The 24,465-nt window shown below is 39.3% G+C and overlaps 1 protein-coding gene across 1 annotated transcript in view; it reads left to right on the top strand.

Moving 5' to 3' along the window:
• Positions 1 to 24,465, top strand: part of LOC109927407 (serine/threonine-protein kinase 32B-like) — a 169,442-nt gene that overhangs the window by 25,006 nt on the left and 119,971 nt on the right. The window contains exon 2 of the mRNA XM_020527421.2: positions 7,627 to 7,800. Within this exon, the coding sequence (XP_020383010.1) occupies positions 7,627 to 7,800 (174 nt within the window). The remainder of the gene's footprint in view (positions 1 to 7,626; positions 7,801 to 24,465) is intronic.

Raw genomic sequence — 24,465 nt, 5'->3', positions numbered from 1 at the left:
GGACCTGAAACATTAACTCTGATTTTTCTTCACAGATGCTGCCAGACCTGCTGTGCTTTACCAGCAACTTCTGTTTTTGTTCCTGCAGTTCTTTCGGTTTTTATCTATTTTCTTTTGTTCATTTGTGGGATGTAGGCGTTGCTGACTGCCTAGGATTTAGTCCCTGAAAATAATTATAATAATAGCTCATCAATACTCCAAATGTTGAGCTCCATTCTCTAAGATGTTGGGTATTATCTACAAGTATACTTCCTTTATTAATAAGGCAATATTGTGAAATTAGTTGCCTGGTCCCATTACTGCATTTCATCCTGTTGTTGCATTTAGTGCAGTGATTCATTTCCTTCAATACCTATCAATCTTCAAAAACCTCATTCCAGTGTCATGTCATAATTTTAAACTCAGGACACAAGACTCTATGTTGCTTTTTGCAAACATTTCCCAAAAACAAATCTATGTGAGTTTCCCAGGAGAGCCCAGCAACACTGTCCTAATAAACAAGTTCTGCTTTCCACTGATTTTCTTTCACTGATATTATAAGGGTGCAAGGCACAAATCTTTTAGAATGTTGCTCAGAAAAGCTGTGGCTATTCAGTCGAGAGATAAGCAAAGTATCTGATCTGCTGTCAAATATAATCTGGTGCACTCATGCTTTCAACTTGCCTTCAGTTTTTAAGCTGATAAGAAGATCAGAAATGTAAAATCACTTTGTTTAGTTAGAGTAGGGAATTACAAAGAGTCCCTTGCTACACCTTACAAAGACTTCCCTTTGGTGAGTGATTAATTTCCACCAAAATCAATATTAAGGGTTTATTTTATCTTTGTGTGTTTAGGAAAAAAGAATCTTCAAAACTGACAGCTAAATTAAAACTGGTATGTTATGCAAATCACAAATAATTACCAAGTCATAATTTTCTATTTTCTGGCTTTATTAAAACTAATCTCAGTAACATTTTTCTATCAAATTTCATAGAATCCCTACACCGCAGAAGCAGGTCAGTCAGCCCATTGGGTTCACACTGACCCTCCACCTTATTAGCCATTAGTTGTTGGCCAGGTTTTCCCTTTGTTGGTTTATAGGAAACCAGGGAACTTCTTTGTTGAAATATTGAAGAATATTTCTTCAAGACTTAATCTAGATTCTGTATGTTTGCCAAGTAATTTCAAAATGTCATTTCAGTCAGTAAGAGGGTTAAATGAGTAGAGCTTTCATATTGATGCCTGGAAGAAAATCCTTTTAAATTGTTCTGGAGTCAGTGAATAAAAATAAATCTGCTCAAAGATTTTGGCAAAAGTACTATTTACTGGAGAAAGGTAACCCTTTCAATATCACTGAAATCACAATTCCAATCTTAAGTGATGACACACAAGTTGCAGAAGTGTGTAATATTCCAAGAGGAAACCATTGTTTCAAAGCTAGGGTAGTGCTATATTTTATCAGTAATAGATTGTTGTCATTGATGACACATATTAGTTAGGCTTTATATGAGGTATTCATGGTGTTAATTGATACCATCCCATGCAAATGCTATGAAGGTGGAGCTTATCATTGAAGATCAAAACTGCATCGTATATTTAAGCTTGCATTACAACTGAGCTTTTGCACAAAATTCATTTCTGAGCTTTAAGAAGCAGCAGGAGATTGCACTGTACCTATAATCATGTCCAAAATTCACTTTTCCTTCACAATTCAGTGAAATAAAGGTTGAAGAGGGGGTTGAAGTTGAACAGAATTGGGGGCATATAACTTTTTTGTCTAGTAAGTAAATAGTAAATGTTGTAACATATCATTACATAATGTGACAAAAATCAAGTCAAACATCAATATTAGTAATACATGCAAGTAATAATTAGGGATTTTAGTTCCTGTTGAAATTTCTGTTTGTGTTAAATTCCCATAGTGTTATTGTAAAAATGTAGATGTGAATAGCAGACTGTGGTTTTCTCCCAGGGTCAGTATTTGGAAAAGTGCTTTTTTTATTGATACATATAAATGACTCAGATATTGAAATATGGGGTAAAATTTTCAAAGTTTGCCAATGATACAAAACTTGACAAACAGTGAGAATGACACCAATCAACTGCAAGATGACATGGATGGGCTAGCAGAATGGCCAAGCAAGTGGCTGATTGAATTTGATTGACAGAGCATTGAGGTGTGTTGCATTACAGCAGAAGGACTAGGAAGAGGTAGTATGATTTGAGTCATTCTAAAGAGTAAGTAGTGTTTGAGTGATCAGAGATTTATGTGCATAAATCTTTTGAAGGTAGAAAGGCAGTTAGAGTGTGGTTAGCAATGCATGTGAGATCTTGGCCTTCATAATTGACTACAAGATCGGCAGTTATACTGAAACTTTGAATTGCTCCAGTTCTAGCCACCACACTTTAAGAGGAATGGGAAGGTCCTTCAAAGGACTCAAGGAGATTTACTCAAATGGCTCGAGGGCTGAGGGATTTTAACAGCAAAGTTGGTTTGGAGATGTTGGGGTTGTTCTCCATCAAGTGAAGATGATTAGGGGAGATTAACTAGAAATGTATAAGATTCTGATAGGTGGGTTGGGGAAAGCTGTTCCCATTAGCTGATGGTAGAATGATTGGGAAACACAGATTTCAGGTTTCGGGAAAGAGATGAAGAGGGATATAAGGAGCAACTTTTTTATGCAGTGAGTGATAGTGAGCTGGAACCTGTTGCCACAAAGGGAGTCAAAGCAGAGATGATGATTTCAAAGGAAATTGGTAGGCATTTGAGGGGAAAAAAACCTGGAATTTGGGAATAGGACTTAGCAGATTGAGTCAGAGAACAATGAGTCAGCATGGACTCAATGGGCCAAAATGGCTCCTTCAGTGCAATGACCTTAACATTCAGCAATGTAGATAATGTATACTGATACTGAACTTTGCAATGTATTCAACCTTTAAATGAGTACAACAAGAAAATGGTTTGGTTTTTCTGGTTTTCCAAAGGTCACCATGTTACATAGTTTAATTTTAAATTTATGGGATGAGGGCATTTGCCTATTCTCATTGCCCTTGGGATGGTGATGGTGTGCTGCTGATTTGAACTGCTCCAGTCCACTTGGTATAAGTATACCAGAACTGGTGCCAAACAAGTGGGCTGCTTTATTCTGGAGGGTATCTAGCTTTTTGTGTCTTGCTGGAGCTGCAGTGTTCCAGGCAACTGGGAAGATACTACCATAATCTTGACTTGACTTGTATCTTGTAGATAGAGCACAGGCTTTAGTGTGTCAGGAGGTGCATTGCTTGCTGCAGGAGTCCCAGCCTCTCCCTGTTCTTTTAGCCACGATATTCAGTCCAGTTTAGTTTCTGGTCAATGGTAATCCCCCAGGATGTTGATCGTGGAGTAATATGTTTGAATGTCAAGGGGCAATGGTTAGATTCTCTCTTGTTGGAGCTAGTCATTTCCTGGCACTTGTGTGGTGCAAATGTTACTTGTCACTCATTGGCCCAAACTTGGAAATTGCCTAGGTCATGCTGCTAATGGACATGGATTGCTTCAATATCTGAGGAGTGGCAAATGGTGCTGAACACTGTGAATTTATCAGCGAACATTCCTACTTCTGACCATGCGATGGGGGGAAGGTATCTGATAAGGTAGTTCAAGGTGGTTCGTCTAAGAACACTAATCTGAAGAACTCTTGAAGAGCTGTCCTGGCTCTAAGTGGAGTGACCTCCAATAATCTCAACCATCTTCCTATGTACCAGGGCTCCAACTAGCAGAGAGATTTCCCCCCCCACCCCCCGATTCCCATTGACTCTGGTTTTGCTAGAGCCCCTTGATGCCACGCTTGTTTAAATGTAGCTCTGATATCAAGAGCTGTCACAAGTGAGAAAGAACAATAAGTTGACTGTTAGAACTTGAAGAGCTGTATTGGTATTTGAAGCCAGTAAATCTATTTTTTTTCTATTTAAGCTGTTCATGCTGTAAATAATCCAGGCAAAGATATTTGATGGCCCAAATTACAAATGCTGAATGTGGTATGAATTGAGACCTGCATGCCAGGAAGGCTTAATCTGAAACAAAAGATACTGGAGATCACAGTGAGTCAGACAGCATTCATGGTGATAGAGCAAGCTAACATCTCGAGTCTAGATGACTCTTCATCAGAGCTGATGTGACGTGTGGAGGAGGCAGCATTTATGCAAGATTGGGGAAGTGGGGGGTATGCAGTGTGGGGGGTGCTACGGGAGAGAGGCTGCTGAAAGTGCAGGCTAAGTGATTGGAATGTGAGAATGGCAGCAGTGGTGTGTCTAACTGCCAGACTGGAAAGAACAGATAGTCCCATTGGAGTGGAGGGAGGCGAGAGAAGACATGATGACAGAGAATGCATCAAGAAAAGCCAAAAGAAAGGGAAAGAATGGTAGTGAGTTCAAAATCTGAAGATGCTAAACTCAATATTAAATCCAGAAGGTTGTAAAGTGCCTAGTCCGACAATGAGATGTTGTTCCTCTGGTTTGCGCTGTGTTTTGCTGGAGCATTGCAACATGCTGAGGACAGACGAGTGGGCATGCAAGCAGATGATTCCAACATCTGCAGTAATTTTCTCCGACAGGAAGATTTAATCCCTGGTTTGTGCAATATTACCAGACCTTTGTGGTGAAAATAGAACAATAAATTGGCCTGTACAGCCCAAACTCGAGAAAAGAAAACTCAGTTGGTATCCTTGCACTTCATTATTAACTACCAAGCCATATTGAAAGTGTGTTAACTTTATAAAGAACAGTGTTAGGTTCAATTATCAGAAAACTGATATGACATACATCTAATCCTTGGCATTGGCAGGTGGTAGTTCTCTCATCCACAGTGGAGTGTGTAATGGAATGAGGTATTTATTTAACCCTTAGATGTTAGCATCATTTTCGGTTCTATGCTGAAAAGTAGCTGGCAGGTGATTTTTTGCAATAGGGTTGTCTGTTGCCTGGGGGAATCAGAGTATTCATCTCTGGTGCTCCAGTTTGTGCAAGCGTAATGTATCTGATCCATAATGATGTAGTATTTTTATTTAAGATCCAGCAGGATTAATCCCACTGTATGATATCCATTCAATCCCAGTTACAATAGTTTCAAATTGTAGTTTAGGCATAGTATCAGCCTTGATTTACAAGATTCTATTGACAGTGCAGAACTTCACTGGGATCAAGTACTGGTCACGAATCTGGCACATGAGCTAGTACATCCCATTCACAGATTCCCATATTTTATAGTCATGAGAAGCATGTTATTTACTTGTATTGTGTGTCTATGTAGGTATTCCTACTTGAATTTAGTGATTGCGGCTAATAATATATTCCCATAATCAGTCCTTTGGCCAGTTGGCGATCACTTTTGGATGAAAGAGATCTAGTATTTTTGAATGTAATGCTTTTGAGAGATATTTATATAATCTGTGATAGCATACTGACATTATGAGTGGTTTATCGAATCTCTACCAGTTTAGTTGTAAGTAATATCAAAAAACATCTTATATTAGAATGTACTAACAGTGGTGCATATCAAATCTTTACAGTGTGGTGCCTAATGTAATATTTATAAAATCTCTGCTAGTATAGTATCATTTATACGGTACAGTGCAGATTTTGGTCCTGTATTCTTAATAGGTATCATGATTTGATTTTCTGGAAATATCTTTTTTTTGATTTATTATAAATCTAAATAACCTAAACTTTCTACCTATTATTATCAACTGTAAGCATGATTTTGAGTAAATGAATGTCATTTTGCTTTTTAATTATCACTTGCCGTTTTGCGACAAATTGTGTATAAAAGTGATCTGTCAAATCATGTTTGCAAATCTACATTGCATTGAATTGTGTGCTGCAGTGCTTGGTAATGTAATAGCATTGCTATCATTTTTGTATTTAGACATAAACTTAAATGAATATTGCTGTGTAATAAAGTGCCTTGGACACTGTATCAAGCTTCTTTGGAGATGAAGGATGTGTTGATAATATCCTGAGTGTAAATGTCATTATGACATTTAGCGATAGATCGTAACTAAGCTGAACTGAAAATGGTAGAGACATTGTACCATAGTTGGTATAGAATTTCTTCAACCATTTTCCTTTCATCCGTCACTATTTGATGTTGATAAGCTGATTAATGTTGGTACTTTGTAAGCATCATTGATAATGGTTATGATTTTCTGAACCAATGCTGTGCCTGAATGAGGTGTTAAACTTTCAGACTCTGAGACTGCATCACTCTGCCACTGAAAAATAGCTAAATGTTCCTTTATCATTTTCTACAAATCTTGGTCACCTATTTAGTCATGTCTACTTTTGCATTTAACAAAACTAAGGTACAAAATGTAGGTGGCTGGAACTTCTGCACACAGTCTCTGGGTAAAAGACTTGCATTATCTCGTGAGAAATAGCATGCTGCTAAAGGTATGCCAGAAGATCAGGAAAACCCTGTATTGCGTTCTGTCCCACAGTTAATATACAGTATATTTTTAGGAGACATGCTCAAGTTATCAGTATTAGTGTGCCTCTTAAAGGTATACTGCATACTAACTGTGAGAACCGGCAACAATTTAGCCATGAGGGTTTCAAGATGCAGATTAATTCAGGTAGATTAGCATTCCTAGGTCTTCTGGTCTCCCTGCTGTAGGAAAGATGTTGTTATACTTAAAAGGGATCATAAAAGATTTACAAGGATGTTGCTGGGATTGGAGGGTTTGAGCTAAAAGGAAAGGCTGAAAAAGGCTGTGGCTTTTTTCTCTGGAGCATCAGAGACTGAGGGGTGACTTAAGACAGGTTTAGAAAATCTTGAGGGGCGTGGATAGGGTGAATAGCCAAGGTCTTTTACCCAGGATGGGGAAGTCCAAAACTAGAAGGCATAGGCTTAAGGTAAGTGGGGAGAGATTTAAAAGGGACCTGAGGGGCAACTTTTTCATGCAGAGGGTGGTACGTGTATGGAATGAGCTGCCAGAGGAAGTGGTGGAGGTGGGTACAATTACAATGTTTAAAAGGCATCTGGATGGGAACATGAATAGGAAGGGTTTAGAAGATATGGGCCAAATGCAGGTAAATGGGACTAAATAGTTTGGCATGGATGAGTTGGGCCAAAGGGTTTATTTCCATGCTGCATAACTGTGTGATTATATTAAAAAGCAAATGCTCCTATATGATGGAATCTCTTCATCATTTGTTTTTTTAAATTAATATATAAACTTAACTAATAACTTCACAATCTCTGAACAGAGGTAGAGGCAATTGGGATTTAGAGACTTAGGGAATGCACCCCATGATTTTCCATGCAGTAAAATGTTCCCTGTAAAGTAGCAAATCAATACAAAATATCATTTTATGTCATCCACAGTTCATCATCAGTAAAACTAATAATCTTAACTAAGCATGTATGCAATTTTGTTTTGGTATTAACACCTAACATCACGTTTCAATAGGTTCAGACAAGATTTGCTGCAAAATCCTCCTGACTAATTTTGACTTCCACTTTACTAACTCGGTCTTATGATAGCGAAACGATGACTCACAGTCTAGTGATAAATTTTGCTTTGATTTCACTCCTATAATTTCACTTTCATTCAAATAAGAAAGCACATTGTTCACATTCTTTCATTCTAAAAAAAATGTCTTTGCTTTCAGGTATTCATTCCAAGATGAGGAAGACATGTTTATGGTGGTCGATCTTTTGCTCGGTGGAGATTTACGCTATCATTTACAGCAAAATGTGCATTTCAATGAAGAAGCAGTGAAACTCTATGTCTGTGAATTGGCATTAGCCTTGGACTACCTGCAACGCTACAATATCATCCACAGGTTAGTAGCGTTTGAAATAGGCAAGGTAAAATCACCATAGTCCTAGAGGACTGTAGGGCTGCTGCCTCATTAGGTAGGGACAACTAGAGGTGAGTTTAACCTGAGGGTCACCAAGCCTGGCACGAGGGGGCCTTCATGGTGACTATTTGAAATATATATAATTGAAAGCTGCCTGCCCTGTTGAATTAGTATTCAGTATTGAATTAGATTGTGCTGAGGCTCAGTTGGTAGCACTCCTGCCCTCATTTAGATTCAAGAGGTTCTTTCCCACTCTAGGACTTTAGGACAGAAGTCTAGGTTGGCAATCCAGTGCACTGTTGAGAAAGTACTTCACTGTCACCAGTGTACCTTTTGAATGAGATATCACACACAGATAATGCCCTCTGAGACAAATATAAAAGATCTTATGGCACTTGTTCGAAGGAAGATGTATCCCCAGTATTCTGACCAATATTTAGTTCTCCCTCAATCATATTCACAACAAAAAAACAGATTATCTGGCCATTATCACATAGCTGGTATGGGAGATCTATCTCTGTTTCTTATATTGCAGCAAAGTGTCATTCACAGTGAAGCAGCTATAGCCTGTGCTTGTGAAAGACATTGTAAAAATGCACATCCTTTTTTCATGAAAATCAACCCAATAATAATGACTTTCCCGCATCGGCGCCTTCATCAAAAACTGTATCAAGATGTTATAGGGCATGAGGCAAGGGTGGCACAGCGGCTCAGTGGTGAGCACTGCTGCTTCACAGTGCCAGGGACCCAGGTTCAATCCTAGCCTCAGGCAACTGTCTGTGTGGAGTTTGCACATTCTCCCCATGTCTGCATGGGTTTCCTCCCACAGTCCAACATGTGTAAATTAGGTGGATTAGCTGTGGGAAATGCAAGGGTTACAGGGATGAGTCTGGGTGAGTGTGATGCTCTTGACAGAGTTGATGTGGACTTGTTGGACTGAATGGCCTGTTTCCACGTTGTAGGGATTCTAGTCTATGTAAAACCATTATTCTTTAATAGAACTAGTTTATCATAAAACATCAAGATGCAATTATTTTTAAAAATTATGTCTTTAGCTGTTTAATGAAATAAACTTGTGATGATGGTTTAGAATATATTATTATTTAGGAGCTTAGGTTCTAAATTAGAAGTAAATGGGTTTTTGGTTTATAGTTCAATGAAATTGACTTGTTCTTTTTTATGTCAGAAGTTCATTTTTTCCAGTTGTGAGTTAGAACAGTCTTTCCAAGAAATCGTGTGATTTAAGTTGTGACTAGAGACATTACCTGATGAAATAATTGCTGAAGTGTTTGCTAAGTTCAGCTTCTATGACCCAGAGAAAGAGGAAGAGAGGTCAGAAGCAAGTTCAGTTCAGAAGAAAAAAAATCCATAACATCAAATGTGCTGTTTAGCACTACAAAGCTGTCTACATCAGAGAAAAGTCAATGAGGTAGTCAATGAGTGACTGTATCTCAGTAAGGTACAGAGAGAGTCACATCTGGTTAACGTGCAGAAACTTGCCAAAGGAACCCTTCGCAATCTCATCAGTTCAGTAAGAAATTAAAGAGTGCAGAAGGGACTGAAAGTGACTGGGGAAAAAGCGTTGAAATTTTTTTGCTGTTTATGATCAGATCTTTCCAAATTGTTTTGTGTATATAGATGTTGTATTGTGTAATAAACTTGATTCTTTTGTTAAAAGTACATCGACAAACTTGTGTGAATGTATCCAATGACTGATCACCATGGTAACAAATTCAAAAAATAAAATTTATTGCTTAATAAGCCAAGTTTCATTCTAGGATCAGACTTGCCCACTGTTACCATCAGCTGGGATCTTAACACTGTGCAAACTAAATGAAATAAATTGATGTCTTTATGCTTGCGGTGGTAAGTTCCTTGAGTTTTCCAATGTGGAAGGAAATGGTGATTGTCAGAGGTTTGAATAATTGTACAGGTTTTCTTCCAAATGAACAAATGTTAATTCATAGTGAACCATTTTATTTATTATACATCTGCTCCCTCGAAGGGAAGAAATTTGTTCATGTAACAACACTTCTAGCAACACTAAACAGGCTATCTTTATTTCCTGGAGACAGGAAATGCCATGGATTGCTCTCTATTGGATAAATACTTTTGTTTTCTTTTAAATATTTAATTGCTGGATATTGTCATCATTATATGTTGTATTTAAGTTATAAAAGCACTGTCAAATATTATCTATGTAAAGATTAAATTTGTTGTGTAAGTACATAATTACAAAACCTCAGGGCTCCATACTAATATGGTTAGTAATGTGCAATACCAATAGCATGTTGCCTGATTCTAAATGATGGATACCATGGCTTTCTACAAGGGCTTTTGGTGTAAATTGTACTAATTGTAATCAGTAAAATTAGCATACAAAGATAATTAATATTAGTGGTACTTTGCTGTTAGAAAGCTTAGTAAACTCTCAGGCTGATGTAGTCATTACATTGGCCGTAATGTGAATACTATATTTACTCAAATTGTTCACTCAGTAATGCAATTACAGATGTTTACTGAGAGTACATACATCTCATACACTGGATGAGTGGACTTGATAGTCTGGTATGCAAGGTTCTAAATTCTGAGAGTCTCAAAATGTGTTTTTGTTCTGTTAGCTGTACATCAATGGAAGACGAAATGTTAGAATCTATTATAAAGGATGAGAGAAATAGATAGCTGGATGACAATGATCTGATTGGGCATAGTCAGCATGGATGAGCGAATGGTGTTGGCTGAATCAAAATCATAGAACTGTAGAGTACAGAAGAGGCTCTTCAGCCCATTGAGCATGTGCTGACAAAAACTACTCTAAATCAGCACAGCAGTCCCACTTTCCAGCACTTGGCTCATGGCTTTGAATGTTATGACATTTCAAGAGTTCATCCAAGTACTCTTTAAAGGTTGTAAAAGTTCCAGCCTCATCTATTTCCCCAGGCACCCTCAAAGCAACTTGAATGCAGTCTATAGCATCCTGTACTTTGGTAAGCCAGTGACGGTGAGGAATCCCATTGCCTGGGCTGCTGGCACCTCCAGATAATGGGAGAAGAATATGAACAACTGTGATCTAGCATTAGCGACATCCTGGATGCATTCGTGTGTGAAGGATTGGGACCTACCACTTAGGTCCCTAGCTGCTTCTTGAAATGAGCCACTGGCATATAAAATCAGGGAAGCTGTAACCACGACGGCCACCTGGATGGGTTGAGCACAAGTTTTGCTCCAGCAGGTGACAAAGGGCAGGAGATCCTTAATCGGCAGCTGCACCGTCTTTCCGAGAGCTGTAGAGAATGACAGCAAGGCCTCTAGATGTAGCATCAGCTCATTTTGCTCTGCCTTATTGCAGGATCTTCACCTGCTGCTTCTTACTCTGGATTTTGTGCATCAGCCACGTTAGATCTTGCTGACCATATTGTAATTCCTTTCACCTTCAAATTACCTTTGCATTTGAAACAATGCCTCAAGGACACCAAACACAGAAATGTCCATGTCAAATGTGGGAGCAAATGATCTGCGTGCAATGTTTGAAAGAGAACACTATTTTATTAACAGAGCTGCCAAGCCGTCCCATCAATCTTGATGAAGCACCATGTATTGTCCAGAAACAGTGTGACATGAAGCTTCACAAGGATATCTATGTCATGCCTTGATAAGGAGCTCTGGTGGTGAGTAATTCTATTGAAATGTACATTGCAGAACAAAATTATTCATGCTACAGTAGACGAGGGGATTTCGGGCAGTAGGCTACCGCCATCCCGAACCCCACCAATGAAAAGGTGCCCTTGTACACCACAGACCATGTCCTCACATACTCACAGTTGCATAAGCCAATGTGGCAGCTCTAAAATGTGGTCTACCATGTGGTAGCTATGGAATGAGTTTCAGCAATGCTAAGGCCAAGTGATGCTTTCCTGTTGATGCCTGATAACATTTGCTCAGCTGAAATAACAAGGAGGTAATTAACACAGCTCCCCATCATTTTTCTCAAGAGCAACTAGGGATGCACGATAAATGCTGGATCAGTTAGTGAAGCCGACATCACATAAATGAATAAAAACAAATTTTATGGAAATAAGGTCACCACGCAATAGTGAGATTTTGAAATCACTGCTTAAAGCTTAAGGGGAAACTTTTTTTCATTCTATATATATTTTCTTAATTTCCCATCATTGCTTGTGCCTCTTTAGGGGAAAATTCTACTGTTCAAAATTAAGGTGAGTGCACCAGACAATTTGCTTAACCATGCCTGCAGAAACTGACGAAACATCAAGTTCAATTTGATGTGTACAAATCAGACACTAATCAAAGGGGTGGAGAAGCAAAGACATGAGGACAGTTGCTGTAAAGCTAAAGTTGTTATAAATGGAGACTCAGAACCCTTACTGACATGGCACCATTGCGAAGCGAGACCTCAAAGAGAGTAGGATGGGTCCTTGCCAGCTCAAATCCTATTGACCTGCAGTCAACTTAGACTGATTATCTTGGCTTTTGACTGTGTTTTCTATAATTGCATTGTAACTCAGAACGACGCTTCTTCTTACTGATAAACACTATTGAAATTGCAGTGAGATGGCAGCAGCGGCAGGGTAGGAAGTGTTTGGGTCTCTGTCCACACGCTCCAGCTCCCCCTTACCTGGCCAGCAGCCGATGCCATTTCACTCCTCGTGGCCATAGCGGCTTCAACTTCATTGAAAGCTTTATCGTCAGTGGGTTTGGTCCATTCCTCGTGGCAATGATGTGTTGGCTATAGTGGTGGCAGTATGGTGGTCCCAGTTTGTTCCTCGTGGCCACGGCGGCGATGTTGCAGCTTTGGCTGGTGATTGAAGTGTTGACGGGTTTGAGCAATGGCAACTTGGTGGGTTTGGTTTGCACCTCCAGGCTATGCTGCCAACGCAGTGGCTTTGGTGTTGGCATCGGCAGTGGCAGCATGGTGGGTCCGGTCCAGAAATCCTTGCTTGGGCAGCTTCAGTGGCAGCGTCCTATGGCCACTCCATAAACTCAAAAGCCATGGAGGGAACAAAAGATGAACTTTGTCTCAACTTTGTATCAATTATTTCTTTTTATAATTTCTACAGTTAAACTGGCACTGAATTGTGGCGACTTATATACATCTCACTGTATTTTCATAAATACAAGTGAAAATAAATTGCTCTTCTATTCTAGACTGTACAGCTCAATCTTTCACTCAGTTACACTGAAAAGAACCTCAGCTATATTTCCAGTTGTTATGATTTCTTAAAAAATATTAATAGCACATGTTCAACCAGCAAAGGTTTCCAGGCAACACCTAGTGGATAAATAAATAGAAAAGGCTTTCAGTTCACAAATGGGTAGAATTAGGATCACAGGAAGATAATGGCAATAACACCTTCATTTTGTAGCAATCTGAAGAGATGTGACACTATGCTCCCTACCTTGTGATGGATCTGGCTTTTGTTTAAAGGCCTATCAGAGCATTAAATTTTATGTGAATGAAAACATACAAAACAATCAAGACCATTTGTCATTTTAGTCACTCTGAGCCACTCTTGGCTAAGCTCATATTCCATTCCCGTCCCAAATCCTGTCATCCCCTCACCATTCCCACCACTTCACGCATTGTATTCCTTCTCCCATCTCCTGAAACATAACATTCAGCTGGCTCATTTTATACAACCTATTCAGCTCAGGCCACTGATTAAAATAGCAGTGAAGACCAATTACATTTCAGACCTCAATCTGCATATGTAAAGAAGCATCCTATCAGCTTTCATCTACTACAGTCATTTTCCATTCACTCCATTTGTGCCTTTTCTTGTTCTCCTCCCTGACTGTACCTTGCCTGTTACTCAGCCTGTACCTCTCCTACCCCCAGGAAAGGGCAGGGGAGTTGAAGTAGATGAGCTGCTCTAACACACCGCTGGTATGAACAAAATGGCCTGAAGGACCTCATTCTGTGTTGTAATCATTTTGATTCTCTTCTATGTTGTCCACTCCAAGTCTACAGAGCATTAATATGTCCCTTCTGACAAATCTACACCGTAAGTTCCAAAGAAGGTGCAATCAGTTATGGTCCTGTATGCACGCTTAAATTTTCTTTTTCCCTGACCTTCGTGGAAGTATGTGGTGAGTGGCCCAATGGGTCCTTAAACCAATTTTTGCTCCTCGAAGTGATGGCTGCAGACTGCTCTTCTGAGCAGTAAATGGACCTCCCCAAATGGAAAAAGTTTGCACTCCTCCAGCTGCACTGACTCCTTTCCATAATCCCATTCTCTTTTATAGCTATCTACCTTGTTTTTCTGGGGTTCCATTTCTTTAGCACGCTCCAATTACTGTCTTGCACTTCTGTCCCTACCCCTTCTCTGTTGCCTCTTCCCTCTGGCTTCCTGTCCATTTTCATTCTCCCATTCCAACTCCCTCATCCCCCTTACTGTGCCCCTCTATCTTTTCTCTACCTCCTTCACCTCTGTCACTTCTCTTTTCCACTTTGTGTTCAACTCTAACTCTACTTCACTTGTATGCCGCACTGCACTTGGTTTCAACTCATTTTTATTCTTTCATGGGATGTCAGTGTAACAGACAAGAGACCAACATTTGTTCCCCATTGCTAACTGCCCTTAAACTCAACAGCTTGTTGAGTCACTTCAGGGAGCAGTGAAGAGTCCACCATATGAGTATGGGTCTGGAGTTACACCAGACTAAGTAAGGACAGATTACCTTTGCTGAAGGACATTAGTAAACAAAATGTTAATGAACAATTGGTAGTCTTAGTGATGGTGACCATGAAGTTAACTTTCAATTCCAAATTTATTTCTTGCATTTGAATTTAATTCTGCTGCCATGGTTGGATTTGGAACTGCATCTCCATAGTGTTAGTCTGAATCTCTGGATTTACTAGTTCAGTAACATTAGCAATACACCACAATTTTCCGCACTCTACAGGAGATTGACTCCTATGTACAATACCAAAGGAGATTAACTCATGTTTATAAATATCCTGCCATCAAATAGAACAGTATATCCTCATGGCAATTAAACAACTAATTATCCTCAATAGTTCATATTGTTGAAATTGCTTGTTTTTTTCAGTATCTATTAAACTCTCTAATGAAATAGACTTAAGGCAACGTTGGACCATACAGCAATGAAAATGATGTATTTTATGTTTACATTCCATACAGCCTCTGTTTTTAAAAAGTAATCATTCACAGAACGTGAAAGTCTCACTGGCAAGGTCAATATTTATTGTCCATCCCTGATAAATCTTGAGGGGATGAAAGTGAACTAGCTTCTTGAATACAACTCAATGTTTGCTCAGCTATTTCTGAGGGAATTGAAGAGTCAGTCTCATTGCTTAGACTCTATAATCACAATTGGCCAGACCATGTAACAGTGGAAGATTTATTTTTCTGAAGGACAGTCGTGCAACAGTCAATGATAGTTAAAAATGGTCATCATTACTGATTATTTTAATTTCATATTTATCTAATTCATTGAATTTAACTTCCACAGCTGCCACGAGGGAACTTGAATGCATGTCTTTGTATCATTAGCTAAGGCCTTTGAATTCCTATTCCAGTTTTACAAACACCATGCTACTGTTTCCAATGTTCTACATGCCCTTCCTTGGAGCTGTTCTACACATTATTTGCTCTCATGGACTATTAGTGATTAATAAAAGAAAACACCTCTATGACTCTATATACTTCAAAGTATCTTTATTCCATTTGGAAAGTTGAAATCTTACCTGTGAGAATTCAACATATTGTCGTGTTGAGACTCTCAGAGAAAAATGCATGTGGACATGGAAGTGTAACAAAAATAAGTATTTGTCTGATTGTTGGTTAATATCTGAGTCTTCAAGGAAAATGAATTTAGATCTTTCAATTAATGAAGATTCTAGACACTATTCACAGGAATAAACTGTTTGAGTTAGTTAATTAGGCAGGAACAGGAAACCCACATAAAAACATAAGCATTACTTTAAAATTCTGACTGAACTTCTGATAAAAGATGATCAATCTGAAACATTTTTAGAAGTCACAGGACACCAGGTTATAGTTCAACAGGTTTATTTGAAATCACAAGCTTTCAGAGTGCTGCTCCTTTGTCACTTCACCTGAAGAAGAAACAGCGCTCTAAAAACTTGTGTTTTCAAATAAACCTGTTAAATTATAACCTGGTGTTGTGTAACTTCTAACTTTGCCCACCCCAGTCTAACATCAGCACCTCCACATCATGAAACATTTTTGTCATGGCTCATAAATTTCACTGTCCATATTTGGGTTAATATATCATTTATTATGCATTACTTCCAGTCAAAATTCCAGGAATAAAGAAGGAAACCAGAGAACCAACCATATTGTTCATTGAGTACTTCCCACCTATTTCCATTTGTGGTATACTAAGAAGTCAGCATAATCCCAACAGGAAATGCTGCCCACCAGCATTTCAGATGATTCAACAAAAATTATTTTGAGTTCCAAAGGTTGTGATATGACTGCTTTGCTTTTGTAAAATTGCTTACAGTTTTAGTAATTCAATTCAACACTGTACGCTATGTTACAGGAACTGAACCTGATCCTCCCTTAATCTGGGATGAGTTACAGCTATTGCTAGAATGCTAATGAAGAGAGAGAATTTTGCTTGATTGGAATAAAATAATTTAATTAAAATAAAATTAATATCTTACTCAAACTTCCTTAGTGCTTTCAAGTAATTTTGTAAAAGCTGTCATATGTATTTTCTTTATTTGTGTTTGTTTTTCATCTATTCATCTTTTAAAATGGATGTCTACATCTATTTGATAATATGATCACCGCGTAATGTACAGGATTCCACAGCTCCACTGCAAGTGCCAATACTGAAGGCTTACTGCAGAGGTTTTCAAATGTTTTAATCCACAGGTCTTTTATACTTGACAAAAGAGCCCATAGGCAATCTGCCAGTCCTACTTTCGCTTGCTATTTACCTAAAGAAAGACTCAAAAGACTTAATGCAAACTCGTGGAAACTATGTCCAACAGGACAGTGCAATGTATCCAGTTTGTGAGTGAGGGTGCTTTCTGCTTTTGTGTGCCAGTATGCTTCACCTTTTCAGTACATGCCATTGGCTAGCACCAATGCAAAGAGAAAAATGTATAAATCTCTGTGTCAGCACTAATCCTCAGCATTGACGAGCATTCAGTTGTGGCAACATGATGATACACACGAACTGAAACTCTCACAGTCCAGGCTAAGGCTTTACAGGAATTAATGGAGGTTCAGCCACAAGACACACAGCGAGCAGGCTCACTGACATGCAGATACACCCTAGTAGTCAAGAACCAAATCCTCTGCATATGAACAAATAGCTCCTCTATCTTATGGATACCTCAGCAGAACTGAAGGCCAAGTGAATAAACACCAACAAGAAATCTGGTGTGGCGGACCAATGTCTAGATATGCCACCTTTTATGATAGCTCCTGAAACAAAGGCAGAGACAATGGAGTTCTTTGCTTTCCTTTAGACTCAACTGGGGAGGTCGTCAAAGTGTCACTCACTTTAGGGCAATGCAGCGTCTCCTTGAATCTTGCCCAACTCAGTGCTGGGAGAGGATACTTCAGTTTCACTGCACAGCATTAACACAACACAGAAAACTACAGTTATAAATGAAGTGTCTAACTTGATTCGCAGAGAGTGGGTGCTGTTGTCTACAATGGTCAGAAAGACCATCCCGGCTCAATGTTCAGCCATCACTTACCTCAAGTCAGGCACCCATCAATTAGTCAGGTGCTGACTAACCATGATCTATCTGCTTCAGAGGATGCTTTGACCTTAGACTTTCAGCTCAACAAAGGTTCAGAATCCATCATTCCAAGCAAACGAAAAAAGTAAAAAGATGGAGGTTGCCAGCTCTTTGATTGGCAAACTGGAACATCATGGTCATATACACAGGACTGATAGATGAAGCATAACCCACCTGCCTGTGACATTATAGCCTGAGAGAGATAAATGAGAAAGTTCAGAGACTACTTGAGCAATGCTCTTACCAATGGGTGTTGTATAACTAACACTATCTTCCAAACAAACCATGGCTCCAGATTCCCGGAGACATTCAATCACAGCATTGACACCAGCTAGATCTGGTCATCACCAGATATGTCCCTTTGAAAACCATTTTCAAAACCTGCAGCTACCACCTTACGAAATCACTACCTGATGTACACCAGAATGAGAATTCAACCCTTGAAGACTTTTCATTCAAAGCAGAAATGCTGATCTGACATCAACATCATACCCATGTAAACATGAACAATTCCTTCATTTGATTGAACAGATGCCATCTGGCATTCTCACACATGTAAGCGATTTGGATGAGAATAAAGGCAGCATGGTTAGTAAGTTTATGGATGACATCAAAATTGAGGGTATAGTAGACAGTGAAGAAGGTCATCTAAGATACAAAGGGATCTTTATCAACTGAGCCAATAGGCCAAGGAGTGGCAGATGGAGTTTAATTTAGATAAATACGAAATGCTACATTTTGATAAGACGAATAAGGGCAGGACTTCCGTAGCTAAAGGTAGGGCCCTGGGGAGTATTGTTGAACGGAGAGACCTAGGGTTCAGGTACATATTTCCCTGAAAGTTGTGTCACAGACCAGATAGTAAAGGAGGAGTTTGGCATGCTTGCCTTCATTGCTTAGACCCTTCAGTATAGGAATTGGGATATCATGTTGAGATTGTACAGGATGTTGATGAGGACAGTTTGAAGTTTTGTGTACAGTTCTGGTCATCCTGCTATAAAAAAGATATTATTAAATTGGAGAGGGTGCAGAAAAGTTTTACAAGGATGTTACTGGGACTGGAAGGTTTGACGAATGAGGAGAGGCTGGTTAAACTGGAATATTCTTCATTGGAGTGTAGGAGGTTGAGGAGTGACCTTATAGACGTTTATAAAATCATGAGGGGCACAGATAAGGTGAATAGCAAAGGCCTTTTCCATAAGATAAGGGAGTTCAAAACTAGGGGTCATAATTTAAAGGTGAGAGGATAAACATTTAAAAGGAACTTTTTCACACAGAGGGTAGTTCATATTTGTATTGAACTGCCAGTGGAAATTGTGAATGCAAGTGCAGTTACAACATTTAAAAGACATTTGGACAAGTACATGAATAGGAAATGTTTAGAGGAATTTGGGGCAAACTCGGGCAAATGAGACTAGTTTAGTTTGGGAAACTTGGTTGGCATGGAGGAGTTGGACTGAAGAGTCTGTTTCCATGCTGTATGACTCTATGACTCTCTGGAACATACTTTGAGACAGCAAATACAACACTGCACTCTCAACTTATATAGTGCAAGAACAGAAACATGCTGACTGGTTTGAGGTTAACATTGCTGTAATAAAACCTGTCATTGAAGCCAATGAATTTGCTTTTAAAAATCACGAAGGAGTTCTGAGCAAGAATACTCTGATGCATTAGGACCTGCTCAAAGTAAAATCCAGCAGACTGCTAGATGGAACATATGTCCTTCTACATAGGTAATACGAGGCATATAATGAGAGATCACAGGTCCACCAGCAAAGAAAATAGCTCCATTGAAATCAAAGACAAGGAAGGTCACCATCAACGTCAACAGTTGGCGAGATGGATGGAACATGACCTTAGTTGTACTGTTGAGAGAACACTCTCCAAGGGAGATCTGGCCATTCTGGAAAGTCTGGCTATCATGGCAAAGCCAGATATCAAACGCACAGTGGACGAAATTTGCAAAGTTATTAATTCATTTGCTCTGTGCAAACTCCAGGTATCGATACTATACCACCTGAATTCATCAAGCACAAGAAACCAGCACTCATGCAGCATCAGTACAAATGGCTCTATCTCTGTTGGAGGGAGGGACCCAGGATATGTGTGAGGCAAAGATTGTGGCCTTGTACAAAAAACAAGGGCAACCACAGCAATTGCAACAGTACATGCATTTCCCTGCTGAGTATTATGGGGGAAGTGTTTGCTTCAGTTACTTTGCTTCCAGTCAATCTGTAGATCCAAAATGAACACATTTACCCTGAATCAGAGATAGTAGGAACTGCAAATGCTGGAGAATCTGAGACAACAAGGTGCAGAGCTGGATGAACACAGCAGGCCAAGCAGCATCATAGGAGCAGAAAGGCTGATGTTTCGGGCCTAGACCCTTTCTGATTCTACAGACATGGGCAACGTGTGCTAGGCAGGTGAAAAGGCAGAAAGTTTTCCACCTGTGCTGGCTCAGACAGCATCTCTTGATTGAACAAGGTCATGAACTCTTGGAGTGTGCTAATTCAATCAGCATATGCCAATTGCTAAGTTAACAATGTCCGCATTGACTTGGCCACATTCATCAAATAAATGAAGGCAGTATTCCCAAAGGCTGGTAGACTGGCCATTTTATCACAACCTCAATGGTGCACGTACCGTTGTAATAAAGAGAACTGCAAGTGAGTTATCAAAATGGCAGACACTGACACTGACACTTGGAGACAGTTGTTTACAGCTGTGATCTCAGAAGCCGACTGTTTGAAAGACATTCGAAGAAATGAGTATAACTGCTCAAGTTGCAGGCCTAGAGAAAACAGAAAAAAATCATGTACCTTCTCAGATCATTATCTTCCTGTGCAACAAATACAGCAGAGACCCCAACACCAGTGTGGTGTCACTGAATCATACACAAAGTTGACCAACACGATGCAACACTATCATCTTATAAGATGGAAGGCAATAGAACAGGGAATCTATAATTTGTACCCTATATTTTGACTTCTAAATGCAATATAGTTCTGTACATGACTTGCTTTTACTTAAATATCGTAAGTAAATTATTTATTCATGCCTTTAGCAAAAGAATGGACATGTCCAATTTATAACATGCGTGCTGCAGAAGAACAAGTTTATTTAAAACATTCTTCTGAGAAACTAATATTCACCTTACATCAAACAAAATCAACAGGAGCTTAAAACTTGCCAATAACACGAGATTGTTGTTGAGCTTATGATGAGTTGGACTGCACACACTGGAGGTGGTCTTGCTGTGTGACATTATGTGGGAGGGAATGAGGGCTCTGGATTGTTGCCTATATGACCTCAACTCGCTGCACATCAGTGATGTACAGTTTGCAGCAGCCCCTAAACATCCTGAAGTACCCTCCTCCTCTATGACGAGCCCTCGGGCCACACTTTGTGTGCTAGTGCCTTAGTGGATACTGAGGCACTATACATAGCTTTTTGCATTTTTTCTGCAGACTTGCCACAAGTAAAGTTCAAGTGTGGAATTTGCTGTGGTTTTGTGGCATTGTGTGAGATGGTTATAAATGGTTAGTAATGGCTTTTTCAAAGAAGTAATTTCATGTAACTGTTTTGTAATTCTTGATCTGCTTTCATTTTCACAATGAGCTCCTGCATCAAAAGGCAGTGTCATTTGCACGAAATTTCAAAAATTTTCCAATACTTACTGATTTTCAGTGAGGAAATTACATCCTGTTCTGTATTCTGACCTTTCTTTTATCAACAAAAACTGTCAGCTACAAAGTAATCTTTAAGTGTTTCATTTTTAAGTGTTTGGATGTCTATTTTGGGCTCACTCATTTGCAGGCTTCATTTTGTACTATAATGGACTATTGTCCATAGGTAGTTAAATGAAAATGCACATCAAAGCTCTGATTTAATACATAATAATTGCATGCAGGTACCCATTTAAACGAAATAAATATTTAATATGTGGAACTTCGTGTTTTTCCTTCACAGTTTCAGTACATAATTGAGATAAGTAACTTTTCTCAGTAGCAAAATGAATCTCATTACAACTTACACTTTTTTTTTGCCATAAAACCAATCCCCCATGACATACTCCGTCAAATTATCTGACTTATTGCCTATACATGTGCCCATCAAATCCAAATATACTATAATATTTCCCTATTTATACAGAGCCTGTTTCAGATGGTGGAAGACTGCCAAGACAATTTTACTCCAGAAGCTCCATTATCTAGAATGAGGGCTGCTCAGGAGTAGTTGCAACATTTGCTGTTCTGTTGTTACAATGAAGGAGGAGGTGAAACTCAGGGTGGGGCTAAGGAAAGTCAGGCGTAATCTATGGGGAATGTATGTCATCAAATGTTACCCGTCTTCACAGAATATCCAGAAAATCCAGGTTCTCTGAGGATCTTGGTGAGGAGCTGGATACGTTACTCTAGCTTCGATGTAACCAGTTATTTATAAAGCTTAATCATTTTTCTCCCTATTCCTCTTTTTATAAAACTAAAGATCCCCAATGTTTCTACTGCAGCTTTTGAAAACAAATTCTTTGAATCGGAATAAATCTATAATAAAATAGCACAAGGCAATCTCAAAATGAGACAGAGGGTAAAAAATCAGTGAAATAACTTTCTAAATACAGGACTGATACATTTCTTCTGTAGTATTAAGTTTTCACCTTTTTGACTGCTATTGAGGCAAGATATACGATGTAACTGGACAAGGTATACAAGAGTTGATTCAGTGAAGTGGAGGAATTGAGTATATCTTGGCAGGTCTCAGTTGAATTGGGAAGGGTACCGTGAACTTGATGATCTATACAATTACAAGAAGCACAATCACTGCAAGTAGACAGGGAATAGCTTATACAGTTGTTCGCAATGAGCTGCTGTTATTGTAGGTCATATTTCTGCTTGAATGCTAGTGGGAAGGTGGTTAGAATAGCGTCAGAGACTAATTAACTCACCCATCTCCCTAATGCCTGTCCACCATCTACAAGGCAAAAAGCAGGAGTGCGATAGAATACTTTCACCTTGCCTGGATGGGTAAAGCTCCAACTATATTCAACAAGCTCCACAGCATCCAGGGCAATGCAGTCCATTTGCTTGGCAACCCCGTCACCACATTCACTCCCTTCACCATCAATATACACTGATAGCATATGTAGTGTGTTGTGACAGCAGCCATCTACAAGATGTACTGCAGCAACTCACCCAAGCTCCTTAGACACCACCTTTCTAAACCGCAAACCTCTATGATCAAGAAGGTAGCGGTAGAGGAAACCATCACATTCAAGTTCCTATGCAAGTCACATGACATCCTGAGTTAGAACTATATCACCAATCCTTTACTCTCACTGGATCAAAATCCTGGAACTCTCTTCCTGACAGTACTGTGGATGTACTTGCACCACATGGACTGCAGTTGTTCATGAGGAAGCACACCATCACCACCTTCAGGCCGTTTAGGAATGAGCCATAAATGCTAGACCAGCAGATAATAGGCCATAGAGGACGATGTATTTAAAAAGTGCTAACAGTGACCAGTCAACAGAACTACTCATTTTATTGAGGAGGTTCCTGCGCCTTGAAATGTTATATTATTCTCAGGTATTTTATTGTAAGTCCGACAGGAGATTGGTCGAACACACACCCCCGCCCAGGAAGTAGTCCAACTGACCTGGTATTCAGCCACTTAGCCATTTCCCTGGGGTTTCCCAGTCACCAGCTGGAATGTCAGAGTGACTGTATTAGAACCTGTCAATAGAATTTCAGCCTATCCAGGTATTCCTGGGAATAAAGCAATAAGGAAAGGCTTCCATTTTTGTGACAGTAAGGAGAACAGTCTCCTCAGAACCAATCTGAAATAGCATGGCCTGATTATGGCTGGAATTTCACCATTCTCCATGTTGCACGGTTATAAGAACAGACGAGGTACGGTTTGTCGGCGTTGAAAAAGATTGTAAGGTACAGCTGAATGCATTGACTATCTGTGATAAAGTATAGTTCACTGTCATCAGAGCAGCTTGGAAACTGCTGGCACTATCTCCCACATCTTGCCATGTCTGAAATTCACTGGGGACACAAGGTGGATGGAAAAGTGGGTTCCATTGCCTCATATGAATATAAATTTTGCTATCAAGTCCATGTAGCACCTTAATTATTTGCGTACTTTGTAGTCATCAGTTTGTACAGGAATACACCTAATGGTAGATCAAATGCCTGAAGGCTATGTAAAGCGTGGCAAAATCAATCTTGTCAGAGAAGTAGCCCTGCCAAAGTGGGCTGACATGAGACATCAACTTATCAGGTTGAAGGCCACAATGTACGTTTGCAGAACCAAGGTCTTAATTAACTGCATAGCTCTGACTAAGAACCAACATGACATGATTGCCCAAATGCTCTATTTCTGTGCTATTGAGGTGACAAGTGCGAATGTTAAAAACTATTGATTTCAGAACAATGAGAAATAGAATCAAATACCAAAACCTTTTCTTAAAGCTGTTGGCTAGAGTTAATTCTAAACTCCCTGACCAAAAGGTGACCCAAATATATTCATGATATTTCATTTATATTACGTCAGGATCTTTACAAAGGGAAGGTTGTAGTTTCTGTACCGCAGAACCAGATTTCTGTATTTTCTTCTCATTTCTATTAAACAAATACTGTCAGAGATTTGTTAATAAGATAGTTGATTTTGATATCTTAACATCAGTGTACAGCAGCTGGAAAAATATTAATCTTTAATCTATGAGAACCTTTTCATTCTGACTAAATATGTAAGGCTGCACTTAGTTGTGAACTGGCTCTCTCTGACTCAGTTGTCAGCGGCATCTCATATCTAATTTATACCACCTGAATTCATCAAGCACAAGAAACCAGCACTCATGCAGC

The sequence above is a fragment of the Rhincodon typus genome, chromosome 1 (genome assembly GCF_021869965.1).
Source record: "Rhincodon typus isolate 14 chromosome 1, sRhiTyp1.1, whole genome shotgun sequence".
NCBI classification, from domain to species: Eukaryota; Metazoa; Chordata; class Chondrichthyes; order Orectolobiformes; family Rhincodontidae; genus Rhincodon; species Rhincodon typus.
The sequence above is the reverse complement of the archived record's forward strand: the minus strand, read 5'-3'. Positions and strand labels throughout refer to the sequence as shown.